The sequence below is a fragment of the Raphanus sativus genome, chromosome 9, assembly GCF_000801105.2.
Source record: "Raphanus sativus cultivar WK10039 chromosome 9, ASM80110v3, whole genome shotgun sequence".
NCBI classification, from domain to species: domain Eukaryota; kingdom Viridiplantae; phylum Streptophyta; class Magnoliopsida; order Brassicales; family Brassicaceae; genus Raphanus; species Raphanus sativus.
The window spans coordinates 20,603,825-20,620,016 of NC_079519.1; the positions used below are offsets into that span (position 1 = coordinate 20,603,825).

Consider the following 16,192-nt stretch of genomic DNA (forward strand, 5'->3'; position numbering starts at 1 on the left):
TGATGAGTATACGAAGGCCGAGGGAGAACATATATCCGTGACCTTATATCAGTCCTCAAAACGATCTATATGAATCATTTTGTTCTTGTTTTTTATATGTAGACTATGCATTCAGTGTGAAGAAAATTTTGTGGGAAATTATTTAATTAATTTATGTACTTACCTAAGTTTAACTTCAAATGTACAAATGATTTAAAAACTAAACTAATTATTTTAAATTGTTGAAAATTTTGGCGCTGCTTATATTGACCAACTGGACCTCAAAATTACGCTAGAGAGGGTAAAGATTGTTCTCAAGAATGCAAGAGAAGGTGAAACTCTATTATTTTGCAATGAAGTTGAAGTGAAATAGGTTTAAAGAGAAGATTAAAGTGCTCTCAACAATATCCTGTAAGCATTTTGGAAGGTCCCGATCATGTGGGTCTTGTGCACCTGTGGCCTTCATAAGCCAAAGAATGTGAAAATATTAGTGGCTGTTCCCAAAATTAAGAACGTGAAGGTGCTAGTCGAGCACAAATAAGAACTTGCCGGTGGGAGACACATCTGCAGGCCGGATATTGGTCAGTTTAGTTATTTCAGTGTCAAAAGCTACAAATGCGTCAGTGTCGGTTGCATCAAACAGTCATTTGCACATGGTACCTAGCATAGTTTCCCAGAATGGTGTCTTACTTTGAAACATTTACAGGATGGGAACTGAAAAGTGGAACTTCAATTGGTGGTCTCGTTAAGACTTAAGAATGGCTTACCTTATGCGTTCACATAATTGCAGGAAGCCTATGTGAATGATGTAAACCCACGCTGCAATTTCCGGTAGCACTTGGAGCAAGAAATGTAGGACCATTCATTTGATGTGTCGATTCCACTTACAACGCCAGTGAAAATGAATTCTTCTGACTGAATTTACTTCGATTTATTAGAGGCACACATGGGTTAATTATGTTGCAGTAAGATAAATTATGTTTGATTTAACTGCATACTTGAGGTGGAGATTTTAGGACAGTCATTTAGCTCTGCTACCGTCATTCTCTAAATCTTCTTAACACCCCCATCTTTAGTAGTACTGGAGGTCGTGCCTTTGCAACTGCCACATGTCCTTAGTAAGAGCCACATTCGGTCAGTGGGTTTGGACTTAAGGTATTCTCCTTGTTGTAGAAAATAGTGGTGAAACTCATTACCTCAAAAGATAACCTGTATCTGCACCACTCTCATTATCAAAATAGAAATGAATTGCAGAGGTTGCATTCAGGAAGAGCCGACCTGAAACAAAACTTGAGTCAACTAACATTTTAAGACCAGGTATATCATGCTTAAGAAATAGTGGTTAATTGCTTACTCCCAAATAATTTAGGGTTGAAGTTTGTGGCAACCACCACATTCGGTTCAAAACTGCTCCTCAGAAGTTCTCATTTCATCATTGGGTTTGTAAACCGACAGTCAGGAAAGTTTTTATACATGTCGATACATGGATCTAGTTGCTTCCTACATTTGCTTGAACTTAAAGCATTAGAGAAATTAAGTTCAAATTATAATTTAGGCTGACAGCTCAAATTATTTAATTAAGAAAGGAACGTATAATCTATTCAAATGTATGGGTTCTACAGCGATAATGCTCATTAATTATTTGGAACTTGCATTTGTAAGACTAAGATGTGTTCGGTTTATTGTACCAAAAAGGTTTTTATTTAGAGATGGTTTCACGTTTATTCTTAAAACATGCATATATGAAATGATGTTTGACTTGCTTTGGTCCAAAGCAGTTTGTCTATAGTAATACAAAATCACGAAATAGTGAAGACAGCTAGAATATTACTTTTCAGTATATAGATGGGAATACTATATATTTTAAAAATCTAGCTAGTTACATGATAAAGAAAGCTGGCTAAACTTTAATAGGTGTTTCAAAAAAAAAAAAAAACTTTAATTGGTAAAGAACTGTACGTGAGTTTATACCTTTTGATGCTTATGGTAAACATCATACGTTGTACTCTGAGTCTCTTTCATTGTATGTAGTTCTTGTCCCCTTTACTTTCTCAACAATATCTGTGGAGGAAATATATACGCAAGCTAGTAAGTCTGATATCAAAGTAATGCATTGAGAAGTATTAAAAGTGTGAATCAAAATCTAATCTGGTACATCAGAATCTAATCTGGTACATCAGAATTGGTTTTGGCTAGTACCATTAGTTGGTCATAATCAGAAACCTGAAGTGCTCTACCGATATTGGTTTGAGCCTATTCAGATATCTCCACAAAGATGTTCCGGTTGCTTCTTGTTACATCAAAAGCCCCCAGCTCAGAAACAGGCCTTTCACTCGATAAGCATTAGAAGATGTTCAGCCGGTGTACATTTATCTATGTACTGAAGCCCTGAACCACAGTCACCTGAGAATAAAGTAGGTTACTCAGCCAACATCTTGAACACAACATCAATACCATAGTTATCTAAAAAAAAATCTCAGTCGGACAAAATAGCTTGGCGTCAAGAAGTAGTATACCCACGCCCATCAATTGACCTCCTTTCTCACAACATGAGACGTCCCCAAAACAGAAAAGTCTTGTCTGAACAATATACTTACACCTTGGTCAAAGGAAAAAAAAAATATCCATACCATACACCGGCATGTCTTCAATTCGGAAAAGTGTAGCTGGAAGTTGCCATTTTTGAAGAGCTTGTCTGAGAGTTTCAGCCCATAAGTAATAGGCTGAGAGTATGGGAAACTGGAAGGCCACACCGAACGTATATATATAGTGAGGAGATCTACTGAACAATAAATAAAGAAGAGTTCATGGGATTTTTGGGTTTTCTTCATTGAATGACACAACTCTGATGCGTTATTTGGCCGAGGAAGCGGAAGAGGGATGATAAGCTCTTGAATACAGAAACCTGATCTTGGATTACAGGAAACAGAAGAGAGATCGTAAGCTCAGACACACAAAACAATCGGGTCTGAAAAGGTCAACCTGATATAAGCCCAAACAGAATTCTTGATTTTTAGAGCCCGTAATGGTTTTCACGATGTCTTTTTAGAATGAAAAAGTTGATTTTTCTGAAGATTTAATGAAAAAACACGTGGCAAGAAATGCCCTAATCTACTTGATGACGTGGACGAAGGAGGTGATAAACAATCCAACTTTATTATTATAGATAGATAGATAGAGTAGAGTAACTTGTTTATAACTCATTGTTGAGAAAATGCTTAAAACGACAAATACTAATTTTTAACAAATCAAATATAAATCCCCATCTTATTACTCAGATAAAAAAATCTCTTAGAATATTTTTTCATAGTTTGTTTTTATTTATTTTAAATTTGGACAGTTTTCTTTAGTTTAGGTTTAGTTTCCGAGAAAATTTCTTAATTCCTCGGCTTTGTTTCCCACAACCTTTCGAGCTTTGTATTCGTAGCCTCCTGTTGTAATTTCAGTTTGAATCAATAATATAATTTCAGTGGAAAAGGCCTTAATTAATTATGAATGATAAGGAAAAATAACCATATTATTCTCATTAAATTGATGTGGGATATTGTAAGTCTGTTACAGTTAATTTGAGAATCTACAATTTCCCCTATGTTATTCAACAAGCAAATTCTTTTACAATAGTGATTTTACTTTCGTATCTCATATATTATTTTACATCTTACAAATTATATCATCAATTACCATTTTGCTTTTACGTGTTTCTTATTTTTTTCATTTCGCTCTTTGATAGCTCAAAATCTTTATTGTTATAATTACCAAGTAAACTCAGTTTCCGTTTTCTTTTACTTGGATTAGCCTAACAAAATGTTTCACTTTATTATTGTTAGATATATATTGAAGATGATAATTATCATGGAAAATTACACAAAACAATTTTCAAAATTTGAACACACAAAGATTGTCATCAATCAGTCTCTCCATCAAATCTTGAAAATAGATTACATCGCGGTACGTGTTTCATGTCTCTCCTAACAAAGAGATACTATTCATATTTTACATTGAACAATCTACCACACAATCATCACTACTTAATGTCTTATTATTACCAAACACACAATGACACAAGTCTCACAACTGACATCACTACACTCCTTTTTTTTTTTTTTTTTTTTGATGACCCTGATATCCGAATGCCTCGAGAGGAATCCGACTAGCGCCTAATGACCGTCTCGGAAATCTGGGCATTGCCCGCCAGAGAACCCGCCGAAGGCATCCATGAGGGCTGGTGATTACCCCATGTTAAGCCACCAGTGGCCACGCGCAGCAGATCTGGGCTTCTCCGTATTGGGCCCAAAGATCCCTCAAGATAATCACCACAAATCTGCAAGAGGTAGCCTCGAACCCTCGACCTTGCGGACAACAGGAGGGAGCACATACCACTTGACCACTGACACGTGGTTCACTACACTCCTTTTGCTTGATCCAAAGTTGTCAAGCCTTCAAGAATCAACTCGCTTCTTGGTTCAGGTATCTTCTTCTTAGGCCGCTTCCACCGCAAGAAGAATGCAATCATGTAAACAATAACAACAATTATAACCCAACCAAAACTGACCGGCAAGTACCACATTGTATCTGGAGATATAACAGACATTGAGACTAAGTAAGAGATATGGAGAGGCACCATTATCCACAAAAACGACCACACATATTCTTCTCCAGCTGGTAAAAAAGTAAATGCCATGAGAGCCGCTCCTTCGAAAGCCATGCTATTCACGATCCTTAGAACATTAAAGTAACTTAGGTCCATCACAACTTTACCAACACTCTTTGTACCACTACTACTACTTTCCTCAGCATTGCTTTGGTAAACACCTCCAGGTGGTTGAAGAGCTGTCGGATAAGTAGTTGTGATTATCAGTGCAACTATCACTAGAAGCGCGCTACGTGATCCATCTGATTCCTATACCGAGCTGCTTTTGTGAACAAATGCTCCTTGAAACTTATAGGTGATCTTAATATTTCTGATAATTTCTTCGAACTTGGTAGAGAGTTTGCGATGTTGCCTCCCGATTTTCTAATAGTTTCTTCCATTTCTCGATTCCTATGATTATGTCTTTGATTTTGAAAAATATCTAGAGCGATCAAACCATCCCGGTTATAGATGTTTCGGTTAACCGCTCGAGAATATAGCAAAATCTTTATTGGCTTGATTTTATTTTGATATGCTGCTATGTGCAAGGCTGTGTTACCATTGTGATCACGTCTGTTCAACACTTGCGTCTCGAGTGATTCGGCATCTCTTTGACGCAATCTCTGCACCCATCCCACGAGTACTTCGAGTTCTTCATATCTATCGTTCATAACCGCAATGTGTAGAGGTGTCTCACCGTTCACGTTCACATCCTTAACACAACGAGGACAAGCCAAAATGAACTCCGTCATAAGATCAAGTTCTCCTCTTCGTACAAGCATATGAAACGGGGTCGTACCTACTTTCAAAATAATGACATATTTACAAAAGTTACACCAAAACAAGACAGATCAAACACATTCAAGCTGTTTTAGTTTGTTTCTTACCAAGTCACACCAAAACAAACAAGAGCTCAAACAATTTCAACAAAAAAAACACATACAAGATGTGTTATTGTGTTTCTTATGGTAGAATGACAAAAAAAAAGTTTGTATACCTTCTTTTCCTCGAAGATGAACTAGATCGGGATCAAGTTTCAGTAACCCCATAGTTAACCGTGTTTGGCCTTTTTCTATAGCAAGATGCAGTGGACTTGACCCATATGTGTTGAGTTTTCTACCAAATGATGGCTTAAGATTCATCATCTCCATGGCAAAAGCAAGATTTCCAAAAGCAGAAGCTACATGAAGAGGAGTGTTTATGAAGGGTACGACATCAATGGTTTGAAGAATATAAAGATCCTCATGGATAAGAGAATACAAATCATCTATGCTTCCTATTTGAGCCGCTGAGATCAATCTTGAATCCATTTGGGAAATGTGATGAGCAATTCGGATTACTCGAAAATTTACATTACTTGTTTAATATATGGATCGTTGAACTTGACCCAAACTTGACCCAACATTAGTATATGATGTGAACTTGGCCTAGGCCATTAGTTTAAGGTAAATGATATAGTTTGGCTAAGCCAATATAAGATAAACACTTGAGGAGTTCAGAAAGGGACATCTTAGCAAAGTCTTTTCTTGAGAAAATACACAAGTTAATAAGTTTGACTTAGTCCATTTCTTTATAATCCAGTTTCCTCGCTGGTTCTCTACTGCAAATAAATTAATGAGTCTTAGACCTCATCGTATGTTGCGTTTACATTTGCAGTTTATTATATCTTTTCTTTTTCAATTATATTCACAAGTCCTAATCACTTTAAACAAAACTAAATGTCCATAATTTTATATTTTGTTCAAAAATCCGAATCAAGTGGATGAGCTGCTAAGACATTCATCCATGCTATTAGTTTATGATCTTCTAACAGATCTTCGAAGCCACAGTAGATTCACATTCTTTGCAACATGAACCTGATTTTGGTTTTAATGTTATTGAGTTATTATTAAATCTTACAACAGTTTAAACTATGTAATACTGAGATTAGGATTTTCAAGTTTACTAGAATTAAAAATTAATTTACCTAATATTTCTAATTTTTAGATGTCATTGCATACATATAATATATATATATATATATGTATTCAGACAACATTAATATATTTATATAATATATGCTAACTGTTTGTTATGATTATTTGATTATTTCAGGGATTATAGCGAGTCAAATTTCCCCAAAAGAAATGCCTATCGAATTTTCTCTACTCGTTCAGTCGAGGAAAAAGTAAATTTTACTTTGTCGATGTTCAGTAATTTCATCGAACACTTCCTAGACAACCCACACAACTTCCCTACTTTCACAACACGTGTCACATACCAAAGGTCACTTCCACCTCCACGTGTTACTCACGTGGCTTTGTCTTAGAGCTTCTTCCACCAAGGCAAATCGTTAAACCACAGAGACGAAGAACAGTACTAACAAAGCCTTCCCACAAATAAAAAAAATGCGATTCAATAATCTTCGCCGTCAACTCTCCAACTCATCCGGCATTTATCACCGGACGATACACAGCGGTCTCGAAGATGCCGGCCCGATGGCATCTAAGCTTAAATCCCGATCCGTCGTCCGGTTTAGCGGACCGGATACGGTTAAGTTTCTCCAGGGGTTGCTGACCAACGATGTACGGAGGTGGTTCGGTGAATCGTCCGGCGAGAAAAGCTCGACGGTTCCTCCTACTCCGAACATGCCTTCCGTCTCGACGCCGCCTATGTACGCCGCGCTTTTAACTCCCCAGGGAAGGTTCCTGTACGATTTTTTCCTGTACAGCCCGACCCGACCCGATGAAAAGCTCGATCGAACCGGGTCCGGACCCGGGTCGGATCCGGGTCGTGATGGGTCTGTTGAGCTGTTTGCAGATGTTGATGTCTCTGTCCTCGATGAGTTGCTTGAAACACTCAAAAAGTAAGTCTCTTTTAGGTCTTAGCAATCCTCCTTACTGATTAGGGTTTACATTTTAGATTCTTGTGGAAGAAGGAACCATTTTGTTGTTAAGGGTTAGTTCGTGTTTGTGGAAATGTTTGGTAGATATCGTTTGAGGTCCAAAGTGGATATTGAAAACGTTGCAGAGGAGTTATCGTGTTGGCAGCGTTACGGTAGGAACCTAACTGGATCTTCTTCTGTTGGTTGGGGCGGTGGTGTTGATCGTGCTGGTGAATCTACAGCTAGTGGTAATAAGTATGGTTGGCAATGGTACGAGGATCCGAGGTTGGACTGTCTCGGTTACAGAAGCGTCTTTCCTTCTGATGCAACTCGTAAGGTTCTTGATCGAGTCAAAGCTTTAGCTCTTGGGCGTTGTATACTGACTGATTGTACTTTGTTTTGATGTTTTGAAGCGCCTTTGGTGGAAGCAGATAAAGAAACAGATGAAAGCAATTACCTTTTGTGGAGATTAGAGCACGGAGTTGCTGAAGGATCAGCTGAAATACCTAAAGGTTTGATCTTTGTTCTTTTCTTTCTTGCTCATTGGATAATACTCTCTTCTAATATGTGGTGCAACTACAGGTGAGGCAATTCCACTTGAATATAACTTTGTGGGTCTTAATGCGATAAGCTTTGACAAAGGCTGCTATGTTGGTCAAGAGCTTATAGCTCGTACTCACCACCGTGGTGTCATCCGCAAACGCCTAGTCCCTTTACGATTCATTGATAGCAGTGGGAAAGGTTAAAGCTTTCAAAACTTTCTTTGAATCTTTGTGGTCAAGAATGCAAACGATTTGTAATGGTGCTTGTTTAATGCAGAGGTGAACCAGAAAATCGCAGCTGGAGCTGAAGTGGTTGAATCAGGAAGCGGCAAGAAAGTGGGGACAGTTTCAACAGCTTTGGGTAGCCGAGGAATGGGAGTGATGAGAGTAGAGGAAGTCTTTAAAGCATCGGCTGAATTGACAGTAAGTGGGTCAGAGGAAGTGAAGGTGGAGGCAATTAGACCGAGGTGGTGGCCAGCTGAGTGGTTCCAACAGAATCAGTCAGGGGTTGCCTCTGCGTCGTAACTACTTTTCGAGGTTAAAGAAATTTTTTGTTGTTTTACATAATGGTGTTACGGATTTACATATCCTTTAAAAGAATAAAGTTGAATACTTTTCCGGCGAGAAGCTATGTTAGTGGTAGGCAACAAGCAAGTAGGCAACAAGCAAGTTTGTAGCTTTGTTTTGTATTACACTGTTGAACAAGTAATAAAGGTTGAAACTTTCAAGTTTTAGTTGCTGGATGTTTATTAAATTTTGGTGGTCTTGGTAGATGAATTTGGTTACAAGTCTGATCTTAGTTTGATCAAGAAGGGACGTTCAGTAAATTTCATAAGTTAGGTCTTTTAGGTCAAGTGCTAGTGAATATTCAAAATGAAATTGTTACAATTTCTGCATAGCAATTGTGAGGCTGAACGGATGTATTGGCAAATGCCAGGTACATTCCCAAGTTCTCTAGAAACCTGGTTTCAGTGACAACTTGGAATCATTGGGCTTTCCGTATCACTTATACATGGTGTGTTGAAGATTGAGCGGGGCTTCAGAACCATCATGGAAGGATTAAGATTTGGAAGTCTGTTTTTTTTTTCTCCCAGGGGCTGTTGAAACAAATCATCACATAGAAGAGGCAAAAATGAAACCAACTCATGGCTTAGCTAACTTGATCAATGAGCCAAAAGGAAATGGATTTTCCTGTTGTGAAAGAATATCTTAACAACGACAAGGTCTTCTAACTCGTGTTTTATGAGAATTCTGTTCTCGATTAGTGCAACAGAGCTCTGTGGGAGCTCCTTTGATATCAGTGTCTTCTGGTGTATCAGTTTCTCTCTAAGTGTGATACTTTGGTGATCAAGTTGATTAACAGAATAAGAAAGGTGAATACTTTTCATTGAGGAAGTTGTATGTTAACATAAAACATTGAAGTAATGTACAACTCTGGAGATAATATGTTTTTTTTTTTGGATAAAAGATTTAAAGGAGATAATATGGTATTAGAGGAAATAATGTTTTATTTAAAAAGTAAACTTCTCCTCGAACTGATTCAAAACCTTGAAAGAAAAAACACAAACTTCAACCCCTTCTGTTCCCAATCATCGATCTATCGTACAGCACAGTTCGACACAGGGGCAAGTGTTTCTGCGCTGAAGCCACACCAAGAGACCACCATCGTGGAAGACATGGGAACATGTCATGCGTGTAGGTACACCATGTTTCGAATTCGAACCACGAGAGACAACGTTGAACACGGTTCTATTTCCATCTTAGAACTCTTCAAGTCCTCTTTGCTCATCTTTCCTTGTTGAACCATCCTCGTTAACACCTCTTCCTTCGATGGAGAAAGGCTTATATTGGCGGTGAAGCTCGCGATTAAACCGTGTTTACTTGATTAAAACCCTTAAATTTCTTCTTATATAGTAGAACGTTCAGATTATGTTGAAGGCTTCTCTATTATGAAAAATGGTGACCATTCATCGTCTCCGCATGAAAGACAAATGTACATTTTAAAGTTCTATCTTGAAATCTAATTTCATTCACAAGGCTGTTCAGTTTCATGGAAGGATTAAGATGTGAAGTTCTGTATTTTTCTCCAAGCGGCTGTTGAAACAAATCACATTGAAGAATAGGAATGGCTATTCCTGTTTTTTTTTTCTTTGGATCTTCAACAAGAAAAACAGAGCACACTACACATGCAGCTTTATGACACTTTGGTGTCTGTGTAGGTGGGGATGTTTTTTTGATTAAGTTGATAACAGAAAAGATAGACTTTGTTACTTGTATGTGATCATAAAACTATATATTTAAGTACTGATACAATTAAAATTTCAACACACTCTCAGAATCGACTCAAAACCCTAAAACAAAAGAAAAAAAAAACCAAAATTACATTCGAACAACACACTCTCAGAATCGACTCAAAACCCTAAAATAAAAGAAAAAAAAAACCAAAATTACATTCGATTTTAGGAACTACGACATCTAATTTTCTCTTCGAAGCCTTAACTTCAATCCCCATTGTTCAAAATAGTAGACCGATCGTACAGCACAGTGCGACACAAGGGGCAAGTGTTTTTGCGTTGAAGCCACTCCAACAGACAACCATCGTGGAAGACATGGGAACAGGTCATGCGTGTAGGGACACCACGTTTCGAGTTCGAATCACGGGAGATGAGATTGTCGAGACAGATAGAACACGGCTCGGGCTCTGTTTCCATCTTCAAACCCTTGGTTTCCTCTGTATATCCGACACTCCCTAATCGAACCAACCTCAACAAGAAAGCCTTCGATGATAACAACTCGTCTCGAGAAGTGTGATCAGACCTAACCACGACGTTCTCGTAAAAAACTTTGCAGTAGATTTCCATGACGAAACCGTTGCGTCCATAACCTAATGAGATTGCAGCCGTCGAGATCTTTTTGGCTAAATATGATAATAAGTAAAGACGGTTAGTATCTTGAATCCCTTGTTCCCAGAGAAGTTGTTGGAAGATGTTGCTGGGACTTGAACTAAGGAGATTGATATTGATGTAAACTGGTGGATAAACCAAAGTGGACCGGCCAATAAAGAATCGACGACCGGTCGTTGGGTTTTCACGGACATCATAAAATTTTGTGTCGATGATCATGGTGACTGAGTTTCCGTTCCCTTCTGATGGAGAAAGAATTCTAGACTGAGTTACGCGAAAATCCACTAGTGGAGTATTCATGTTTGAAAACGCAACAAATTCAGAAGAGAGACTGATGAAAAATAGCAATATTTTTATTGTGGCAGAGAAATAGAATTATGAAAAAGCTGTCAAGAGAATGAAGTTGTGAAGTTTATGGATATGTTAATTAGATATATATAAGAGCGACATTGGTATTTTTTTTTGTTATAATATTTCCTTTTTTTAGTTTTGTTGTAAATTTCCTTTTAACTGATTGTTATAAATTTCCTTTTTCTGGGTTTTTTATATAAAGAACTTCCATTTTTTAATCAACGAATTTCATTTTTTTATTTGCAGTTCTAGAGAATAAAGTTGAATACTTTTCCTGCGAGAAGCTGGCTTTTTATGTTAGTGACAGTCAACAAGCAAGTTGGTACCTTTGTTTCTATTCCACTGTTCAACAAATAACAAAGATTGAAACTTTTATTGATACTGGTTTTGATTTTATTGCTTTGTTGATGAATTTGGTAACAAGTCTGATTTGAGCTCAACTCCAAACTGACTCCAACTGAACTTTAAAACTTAACTTACTGTCAAACCAAACAAACAAAAATTTAATTTCCTGAACAAAACCGAACTGGATCTTCAGAAATCCCCCGGACTCAAATGAGCTTGGCCATGTTCTTATCTTGTGCATTGCTGTAATTTTTGCTTGCAGTGACGGATCAGTTTGTCTCCATTGAACTGTACGAGTATGGTCCCACCAACGTTTATCTTCCAAGAGTCGCTGCGGACTTTACAAGCTTGCTGAGAGTCACACCTGCTTCATGAGGGGTTGCCCTCTTTCAGACTTTCAGAAAGGAACAACAACCGATCTGTTTACCTTCCATTTCTTGCAACAAAAGTTTCCTTTTTTTTTTGGCTTCGTATGTTACTTTCCAAATATGTAAGGAGAGAGGTTTATGCAGATGTCATGTTTCATGCTTTTCCTCGTCATCACCAGATTCTTCTTCATCCAGTTGTCTACTCTATCTGAACATGAGGGAGCTCCAAGAGTTGAAGACCACACTCTTTTATCATCCAAAAGTAATCGTGAACCTTGAAGTCAAAGACAAGTACGCTTTCTGCTTCAGGACTGTTGCACTCGTCTAGAGAAAAAGAAGCTTCAAATACATAGATATGGTCTGTGAATGCACGTGGAGTAGGTAATAGATGCACACTCGATCCATATCGAGTAGTGAGGCCATTCTGTTTGCCGTTGACGCGACAAGATAACCTCATGGTATCCTGTTTCTTATAACCATCGCTATGTGGGTAAGTATCATAATCACCATAGACTATGACCTCCTCGTCGTAGTCATCAGCCTCCTCATCAACATCACCCTCGTCATCGACCATCAAAAGACAAGCCTTAAATTTCAAGAACATAGGAAGATGCCTCTCTTTCAAATGGATTGTTATGGAACCTCCAGTAGCTCGATGAATGAAGTGTCCAGAAACTTCTCCAGCGGGTAAAAGCGCATGTTTGCAAACCGATGTCTGGATGAGCTCTCTCGCCTCATGATTCAAGTTGACGCAGTTTAAAAAATTCAGACGGATCTCTGGATTGCGAAAGGAGCCATCTATTGTCTCAAGTGAGTCACAGTTCTCCGCATCTAGAGATGAAAGGGAATCTGGAGGCTGAGGTAATGATACAAGACTTCGACATTCATAGAGTGAAAGCTGTTTTAGTTGAGGAAGCTGTTTGATGAAATCTGGAACAGTCTTGAAATCATTACGGATGAAGAAGAGTGACACTAGAGAAGTGTAAACCGTCTCTGGCAGACAAATCTGTAACATATCTGTCTGTAGAGTCCACTGGTTTAAGAAGTCAGAAAACCACCTGATGTTTACTTCCACATACCTAGACGGATCCTTATCACCACGAGTAATTTGCATACAAGAAACTCCTACCATCTTGGATATTCTTGACAATGAAACGTTGTCCAGCTTCCAGCATCTGAACATAGCAAAGTGTCGAAGCCGAGAGAGATTCTCGATCCACGGAGGAACTTCTTCTATTAACGTTTTCACTCAAGTCCAGCTCTTCAATTCCTTCAGGAACAGGGGGAAACACCTTCAGGCCTTTGCACTTATGCATATCTAGTTTATAGAGACGAGACCACAGCCTGATAGATGAAGGCAATTCTTCGATAGCTGAACTACTCAGATTGAGTTCTTGGATATTTGTGGTGATCTCTGGAAAAGTTTTTAACCGCTAAGAACCAGTTTCTCGAGACTAGTGGCATTACAAATAGAGGAATGGGAGGTTCACAAGACTTGTGCAACTGAGATCCAATGTCTTAAGACTAGTGGCGTTTCCAATAGAGGAAGGAATTTCCAACAGACTCGTGCAGAACGAGAGAAGCAATGACTCGAGGTTAGTGGCGTTTGAAAGATCTGGAATCTCTTTCAAGCTCCTGCTGTCACTCAAATCCATCCGCTTGAGATTCTTAAGCGACTGTGCAAAACAAAAATAAGAGCACACTTCATTCATGTGTTTAGAGTCGAGTCGAGATGGTTTTTTGTAAAAACAATCATTATATGTTTACCTGGATTCCTTCCCACAGCTTCTCAAATTTGCTCCCCCGCATGATAAGTTCAACGAGAAACTTTGTGGAGAACGTAGAGGGCCAAAGTCTTAGTGGACAATAGTCCCAGTGCAGTAACCTGAGTTTACGAGGAAGACAATTCAGACCAAGAGGGAAGTTCAATTTATCTCTTAAACAGTCGTGAAATATCAAAAACTAGAGATTAGTCATCCCATCAAACACGCTTTCTTCTACAACTAATGCGTCCTCCTCGATCTTAGAGATATTTAGCATTATGCCTAGAATAGTCCCAGTGCCCTGTGTTGTTTTCCAAAGCAAAGATTTAGTTAATTGACTAAAAGTATATATAGTATCAGACAAGTAGTCAGCTGTAAATATACTTACTGCATTGTCTGTGATAACATCAGAAATGTCATTAACATCTACTAAAAACTGACGTTTCCCAGGCTCTCTGATAGATTCTTTACGGACAATGTCAACACCTAGTTGTTGCAGCAAAGAATGCATCCTTAGGAAACCCACATTTGAAGAAGATATGAGAGATTTACGAGTTAAGACTTCCAATCCATGGTTAACATCCAAACCGCTGTTAGCAAGCCACTGTTTCACATGGTCAGCTCGAAAACCGTGGAACAAACATGCTACGTGGAGAAAGAGAGATTTATCTTTTTCGCTTAAGACGTCATAGCTGAATCTTAGAGTTCTTTCTATCTCACCAATCTCACCGTCAAGGCTTGTCCTTGACCTTGGCAGTGCATTTTCCCACTCGTCCAGGGACATTCCTCGCAAATAAGACCCCATAACTCGAAGACCCAGAGGAAGTTCACCCGCAAGTTGAGTAAACTCCGTGGCAAGTTTCTTAAAACCATCACGTGGGAACTTTTGACCGAAAGCGTATAGACAGAAGATCTGGAGGGCTTCATCAGTAGCCGGAAGATCCAGCTTGTAAATATGGTTGATCCCATGTGCACTCAGAAGCCTTTGATCTTGTGTCGTGATGATAATCTGACTTCCGTAGCCGAACCACTGAGTTTCTTTGGCCATTGCATTTAGTTGCTCTAACTGATCAACCCCATCAAGAATGACAAGAACTTTGTGGTCCTTGAGCCTCTCTTGCACCGCACCTAGATGATGAATCTGGATATCCTTCTGGTTGAATATTTCAGACAAGAGCAGTCTTTGTAAATTCATTTTCCTTTGCCGCTCACCATTCATTAAACCCTCATCATGGCAGCGTCTCATATAGCTTAGCCTGATATTCTCTATGAAGACAGCAAACTGGAAATCTCCAGAGATCTGGTCATATAGCACTCTTGCAACGGTGGTCTTGCCAATCCCAGGAGGACCCTGTCATCCTCACATCACCAGACTCGGGGCATAATAAGGAATTGATCTTTGTGATATGCGGTCTGAGTCCAACATAGTCATCAAAATCCCTCGACGGCGTATAGTTCAACACGTCCGACACTCATGTCCGCTTCTCTATCCTAAGAGAGAGAGAGAGAGAGGGTAAGGAACTCATAAACACACACGGCTTAACCAGTCAAGAGAACATACGTACCAGTTGCGAGAGTCCTCTCCAAGTATATTGGCAACCGAAGAAGATTGATCTTTGAGCAGCCTTATTGTTGTTACGTGAGGAGCATATTTAGATGTTGTTTGGATTATAAAACTCAGAAAACAAGGGAGAGATTGTTGAGTTATGTTAACTGAGCTTTATATAGATGCTGGAACTTGGTGATTACTTGTGAGACAAGTATGTGCAGAATGATATGGTGTAGCTGAAGCAAAAACGTGATGGTACGTGAGTTGCTGAGAATATGTGATGGAAAGGCCACATGGGCTTTGAATTAATAAGAGAAGTCATGTGGGCCTTGGTGATTTGTACTAAGCCCAATCCTTGGTTAGGGTTTGGCGTTTGAGTATAAAGACAACGAGACGGTGACTGGAAGTGTTACGCGTCTAGGGTTTATTGAAGATGCACATGGATGTGTGTGACGTCGTCCTACCAGTTGAGAGATCTGGTAGTTTTGTTATAGAGAACTATACTCGTCAAGAAGACAAGGAGTAGTAGTTGCTCTCATCTTTGTAATTCTAGATAAGAGTGGTCGGCACGGGTGTGTGCTGGTACCATATAGCAATTGTAGTTGCGATCTTTCTAGTGAATGAGTTCTGGACGTGGTCCCGGGGATGTAGGAAACGAACCTCGTTAACAAATTTCTATGTGTTCTTTACTTTATGCACTTACATATTTGCTCTCTAACATATTTGCAAAGGAATACATAGACTAGCCACAAATCTGTTCTTTCAATTGGTATCAGAGTCAGGTTCCCGCTATAGATGTGTCGGATCTAGTTTTGATTCGGGTATGATCCTGGAGATGGTATTTGTGGCTAAGATAGAAGACTTCAGCGAAGGTGTGGAGTAGTCGGAAACGCTAGGGC

General features: G+C 38.9%; 4 protein-coding genes, 1 long non-coding RNA gene and 2 pseudogenes across 9 annotated transcripts; 1 reads left to right on the top strand and 6 right to left on the bottom strand.

The window, feature by feature from the left end:
* Window positions 1-243: 243 nt before the first annotated feature.
* Window positions 244-3,015, bottom strand: LOC108832055 (uncharacterized). 3 transcript variants are annotated; one of them, XR_001946454.2, is made up of 8 exons: window positions 2,610-3,015; window positions 2,179-2,382; window positions 1,951-2,040; window positions 1,334-1,479; window positions 1,176-1,257; window positions 978-1,093; window positions 747-894; window positions 244-639 (listed from the first exon to the last, which is right to left on the bottom strand). It is a non-coding gene; the product is annotated as an uncharacterized LOC108832055 (long non-coding RNA). The 3 variants fall into 3 exon arrangements; XR_001946453.2 differs by having other exon boundaries at window positions 2,496-3,015; XR_001946452.2 differs by having other exon boundaries at window positions 2,179-3,015.
* Window positions 3,016-3,928: 913 nt separating this feature from the next.
* Window positions 3,929-5,919, bottom strand: LOC108824921 (ankyrin repeat-containing protein BDA1-like; annotated as a pseudogene).
* Window positions 5,920-6,938: 1,019 nt separating this feature from the next.
* LOC108824096 (putative transferase At4g12130, mitochondrial) lies at window positions 6,939-9,403 on the top strand. 3 transcript variants are annotated; one of them, XM_056993481.1, is made up of 6 exons: window positions 6,939-7,454; window positions 7,578-7,804; window positions 7,886-7,984; window positions 8,055-8,213; window positions 8,292-8,551; window positions 9,109-9,403. In XM_056993481.1, the coding sequence occupies exons 1-5, from the start codon at window positions 6,997-6,999 to the stop codon at window positions 8,537-8,539; spliced, it is 1,191 nt and encodes a 396-aa protein (XP_056849461.1). In that variant the 5' UTR covers window positions 6,939-6,996; the 3' UTR covers window positions 8,540-8,551; window positions 9,109-9,403. The 3 variants fall into 3 exon arrangements, with proteins under 3 accessions (XP_056849461.1, XP_018452947.2, XP_018452946.2); XM_018597445.2 differs by lacking the exon at window positions 9,109-9,403 and adding an exon at window positions 8,952-9,102; XM_018597444.2 differs by lacking the exon at window positions 9,109-9,403 and having other exon boundaries at window positions 8,292-8,748.
* Window positions 9,404-9,583: 180 nt separating this feature from the next.
* LOC108824922 (uncharacterized) lies at window positions 9,584-9,821 on the bottom strand (annotated as a pseudogene).
* A 544-nt stretch (window positions 9,822-10,365) lies between these two features.
* LOC108824923 (uncharacterized) lies at window positions 10,366-11,305 on the bottom strand. The gene has a single exon (XM_018598286.2). It carries the CDS (start codon window positions 11,215-11,217, stop codon window positions 10,516-10,518), a length of 702 nt encoding a protein of 233 aa, XP_018453788.2. The 5' UTR covers window positions 11,218-11,305; the 3' UTR covers window positions 10,366-10,515.
* Window positions 11,306-13,075: 1,770 nt separating this feature from the next.
* On the bottom strand, window positions 13,076-13,790 carry LOC130494670 (disease resistance-like protein DSC2). The gene is made up of 3 exons (XM_056994879.1): window positions 13,749-13,790; window positions 13,477-13,657; window positions 13,076-13,395 (listed from the first exon to the last, which is right to left on the bottom strand). Exons 1-3 carry the CDS (start codon window positions 13,788-13,790, stop codon window positions 13,076-13,078), a joined length of 543 nt encoding a protein of 180 aa, XP_056850859.1.
* Window positions 13,595-15,220, bottom strand: LOC108824924 (disease resistance-like protein DSC2). The gene is made up of 4 exons (XM_056994880.1): window positions 15,206-15,220; window positions 14,133-15,095; window positions 13,749-14,045; window positions 13,595-13,657 (listed from the first exon to the last, which is right to left on the bottom strand). The coding sequence occupies exons 1-3, from the start codon at window positions 15,218-15,220 to the stop codon at window positions 13,944-13,946; spliced, it is 1,080 nt and encodes a 359-aa protein (XP_056850860.1). The 3' UTR covers window positions 13,595-13,657; window positions 13,749-13,943.
* Window positions 15,221-16,192: the final 972 nt, after the last annotated feature.

What these genes read in the sequence shown, in the direction of transcription:
- LOC108824096 (XM_056993481.1), top strand. Translation starts at nt 6,997, where the DNA reads ATGCGATTCAATAATCTTCGCCGTCAACTCTCCAACTCATCCGGCATT. An exon ending in TTGCTTGAAACACTCAAAAA is followed by an intron (nt 7,455 to 7,577) that starts GTAAGTCTCTTT and finishes AATGTTTGGTAG; the next exon opens with ATATCGTTTGAGGTCCAAAG. An exon ending in CTTTCCTTCTGATGCAACTC is followed by an intron (nt 7,805 to 7,885) that starts GTAAGGTTCTTG and finishes GATGTTTTGAAG; the next exon opens with CGCCTTTGGTGGAAGCAGAT.
- LOC108824923 (XM_018598286.2), bottom strand. Translation starts at nt 11,217, where the DNA reads ATGAATACTCCACTAGTGGATTTTCGCGTAACTCAGTCTAGAATTCTT.
- LOC130494670 (XM_056994879.1), bottom strand. Translation starts at nt 13,790, where the DNA reads ATGCGGGGGAGCAAATTTGAGAAGCTGTGGGAAGGAATCCAG. An exon ending in AGCTGTGGGAAGGAATCCAG is followed by an intron (nt 13,658 to 13,748) that starts GTAAACATATAA and finishes TGTTTTGCACAG; the next exon opens with TCGCTTAAGAATCTCAAGCG. An exon ending in ATTGGATCTCAGTTGCACAA is followed by an intron (nt 13,396 to 13,476) that starts GTCTTGTGAACC and finishes AAACTTTTCCAG; the next exon opens with AGATCACCACAAATATCCAA.
- LOC108824924 (XM_056994880.1), bottom strand. An exon ending in ATGTTATCACAGACAATGCA is followed by an intron (nt 14,046 to 14,132) that starts GTAAGTATATTT and finishes AAAACAACACAG; the next exon opens with GGCACTGGGACTATTCTAGG.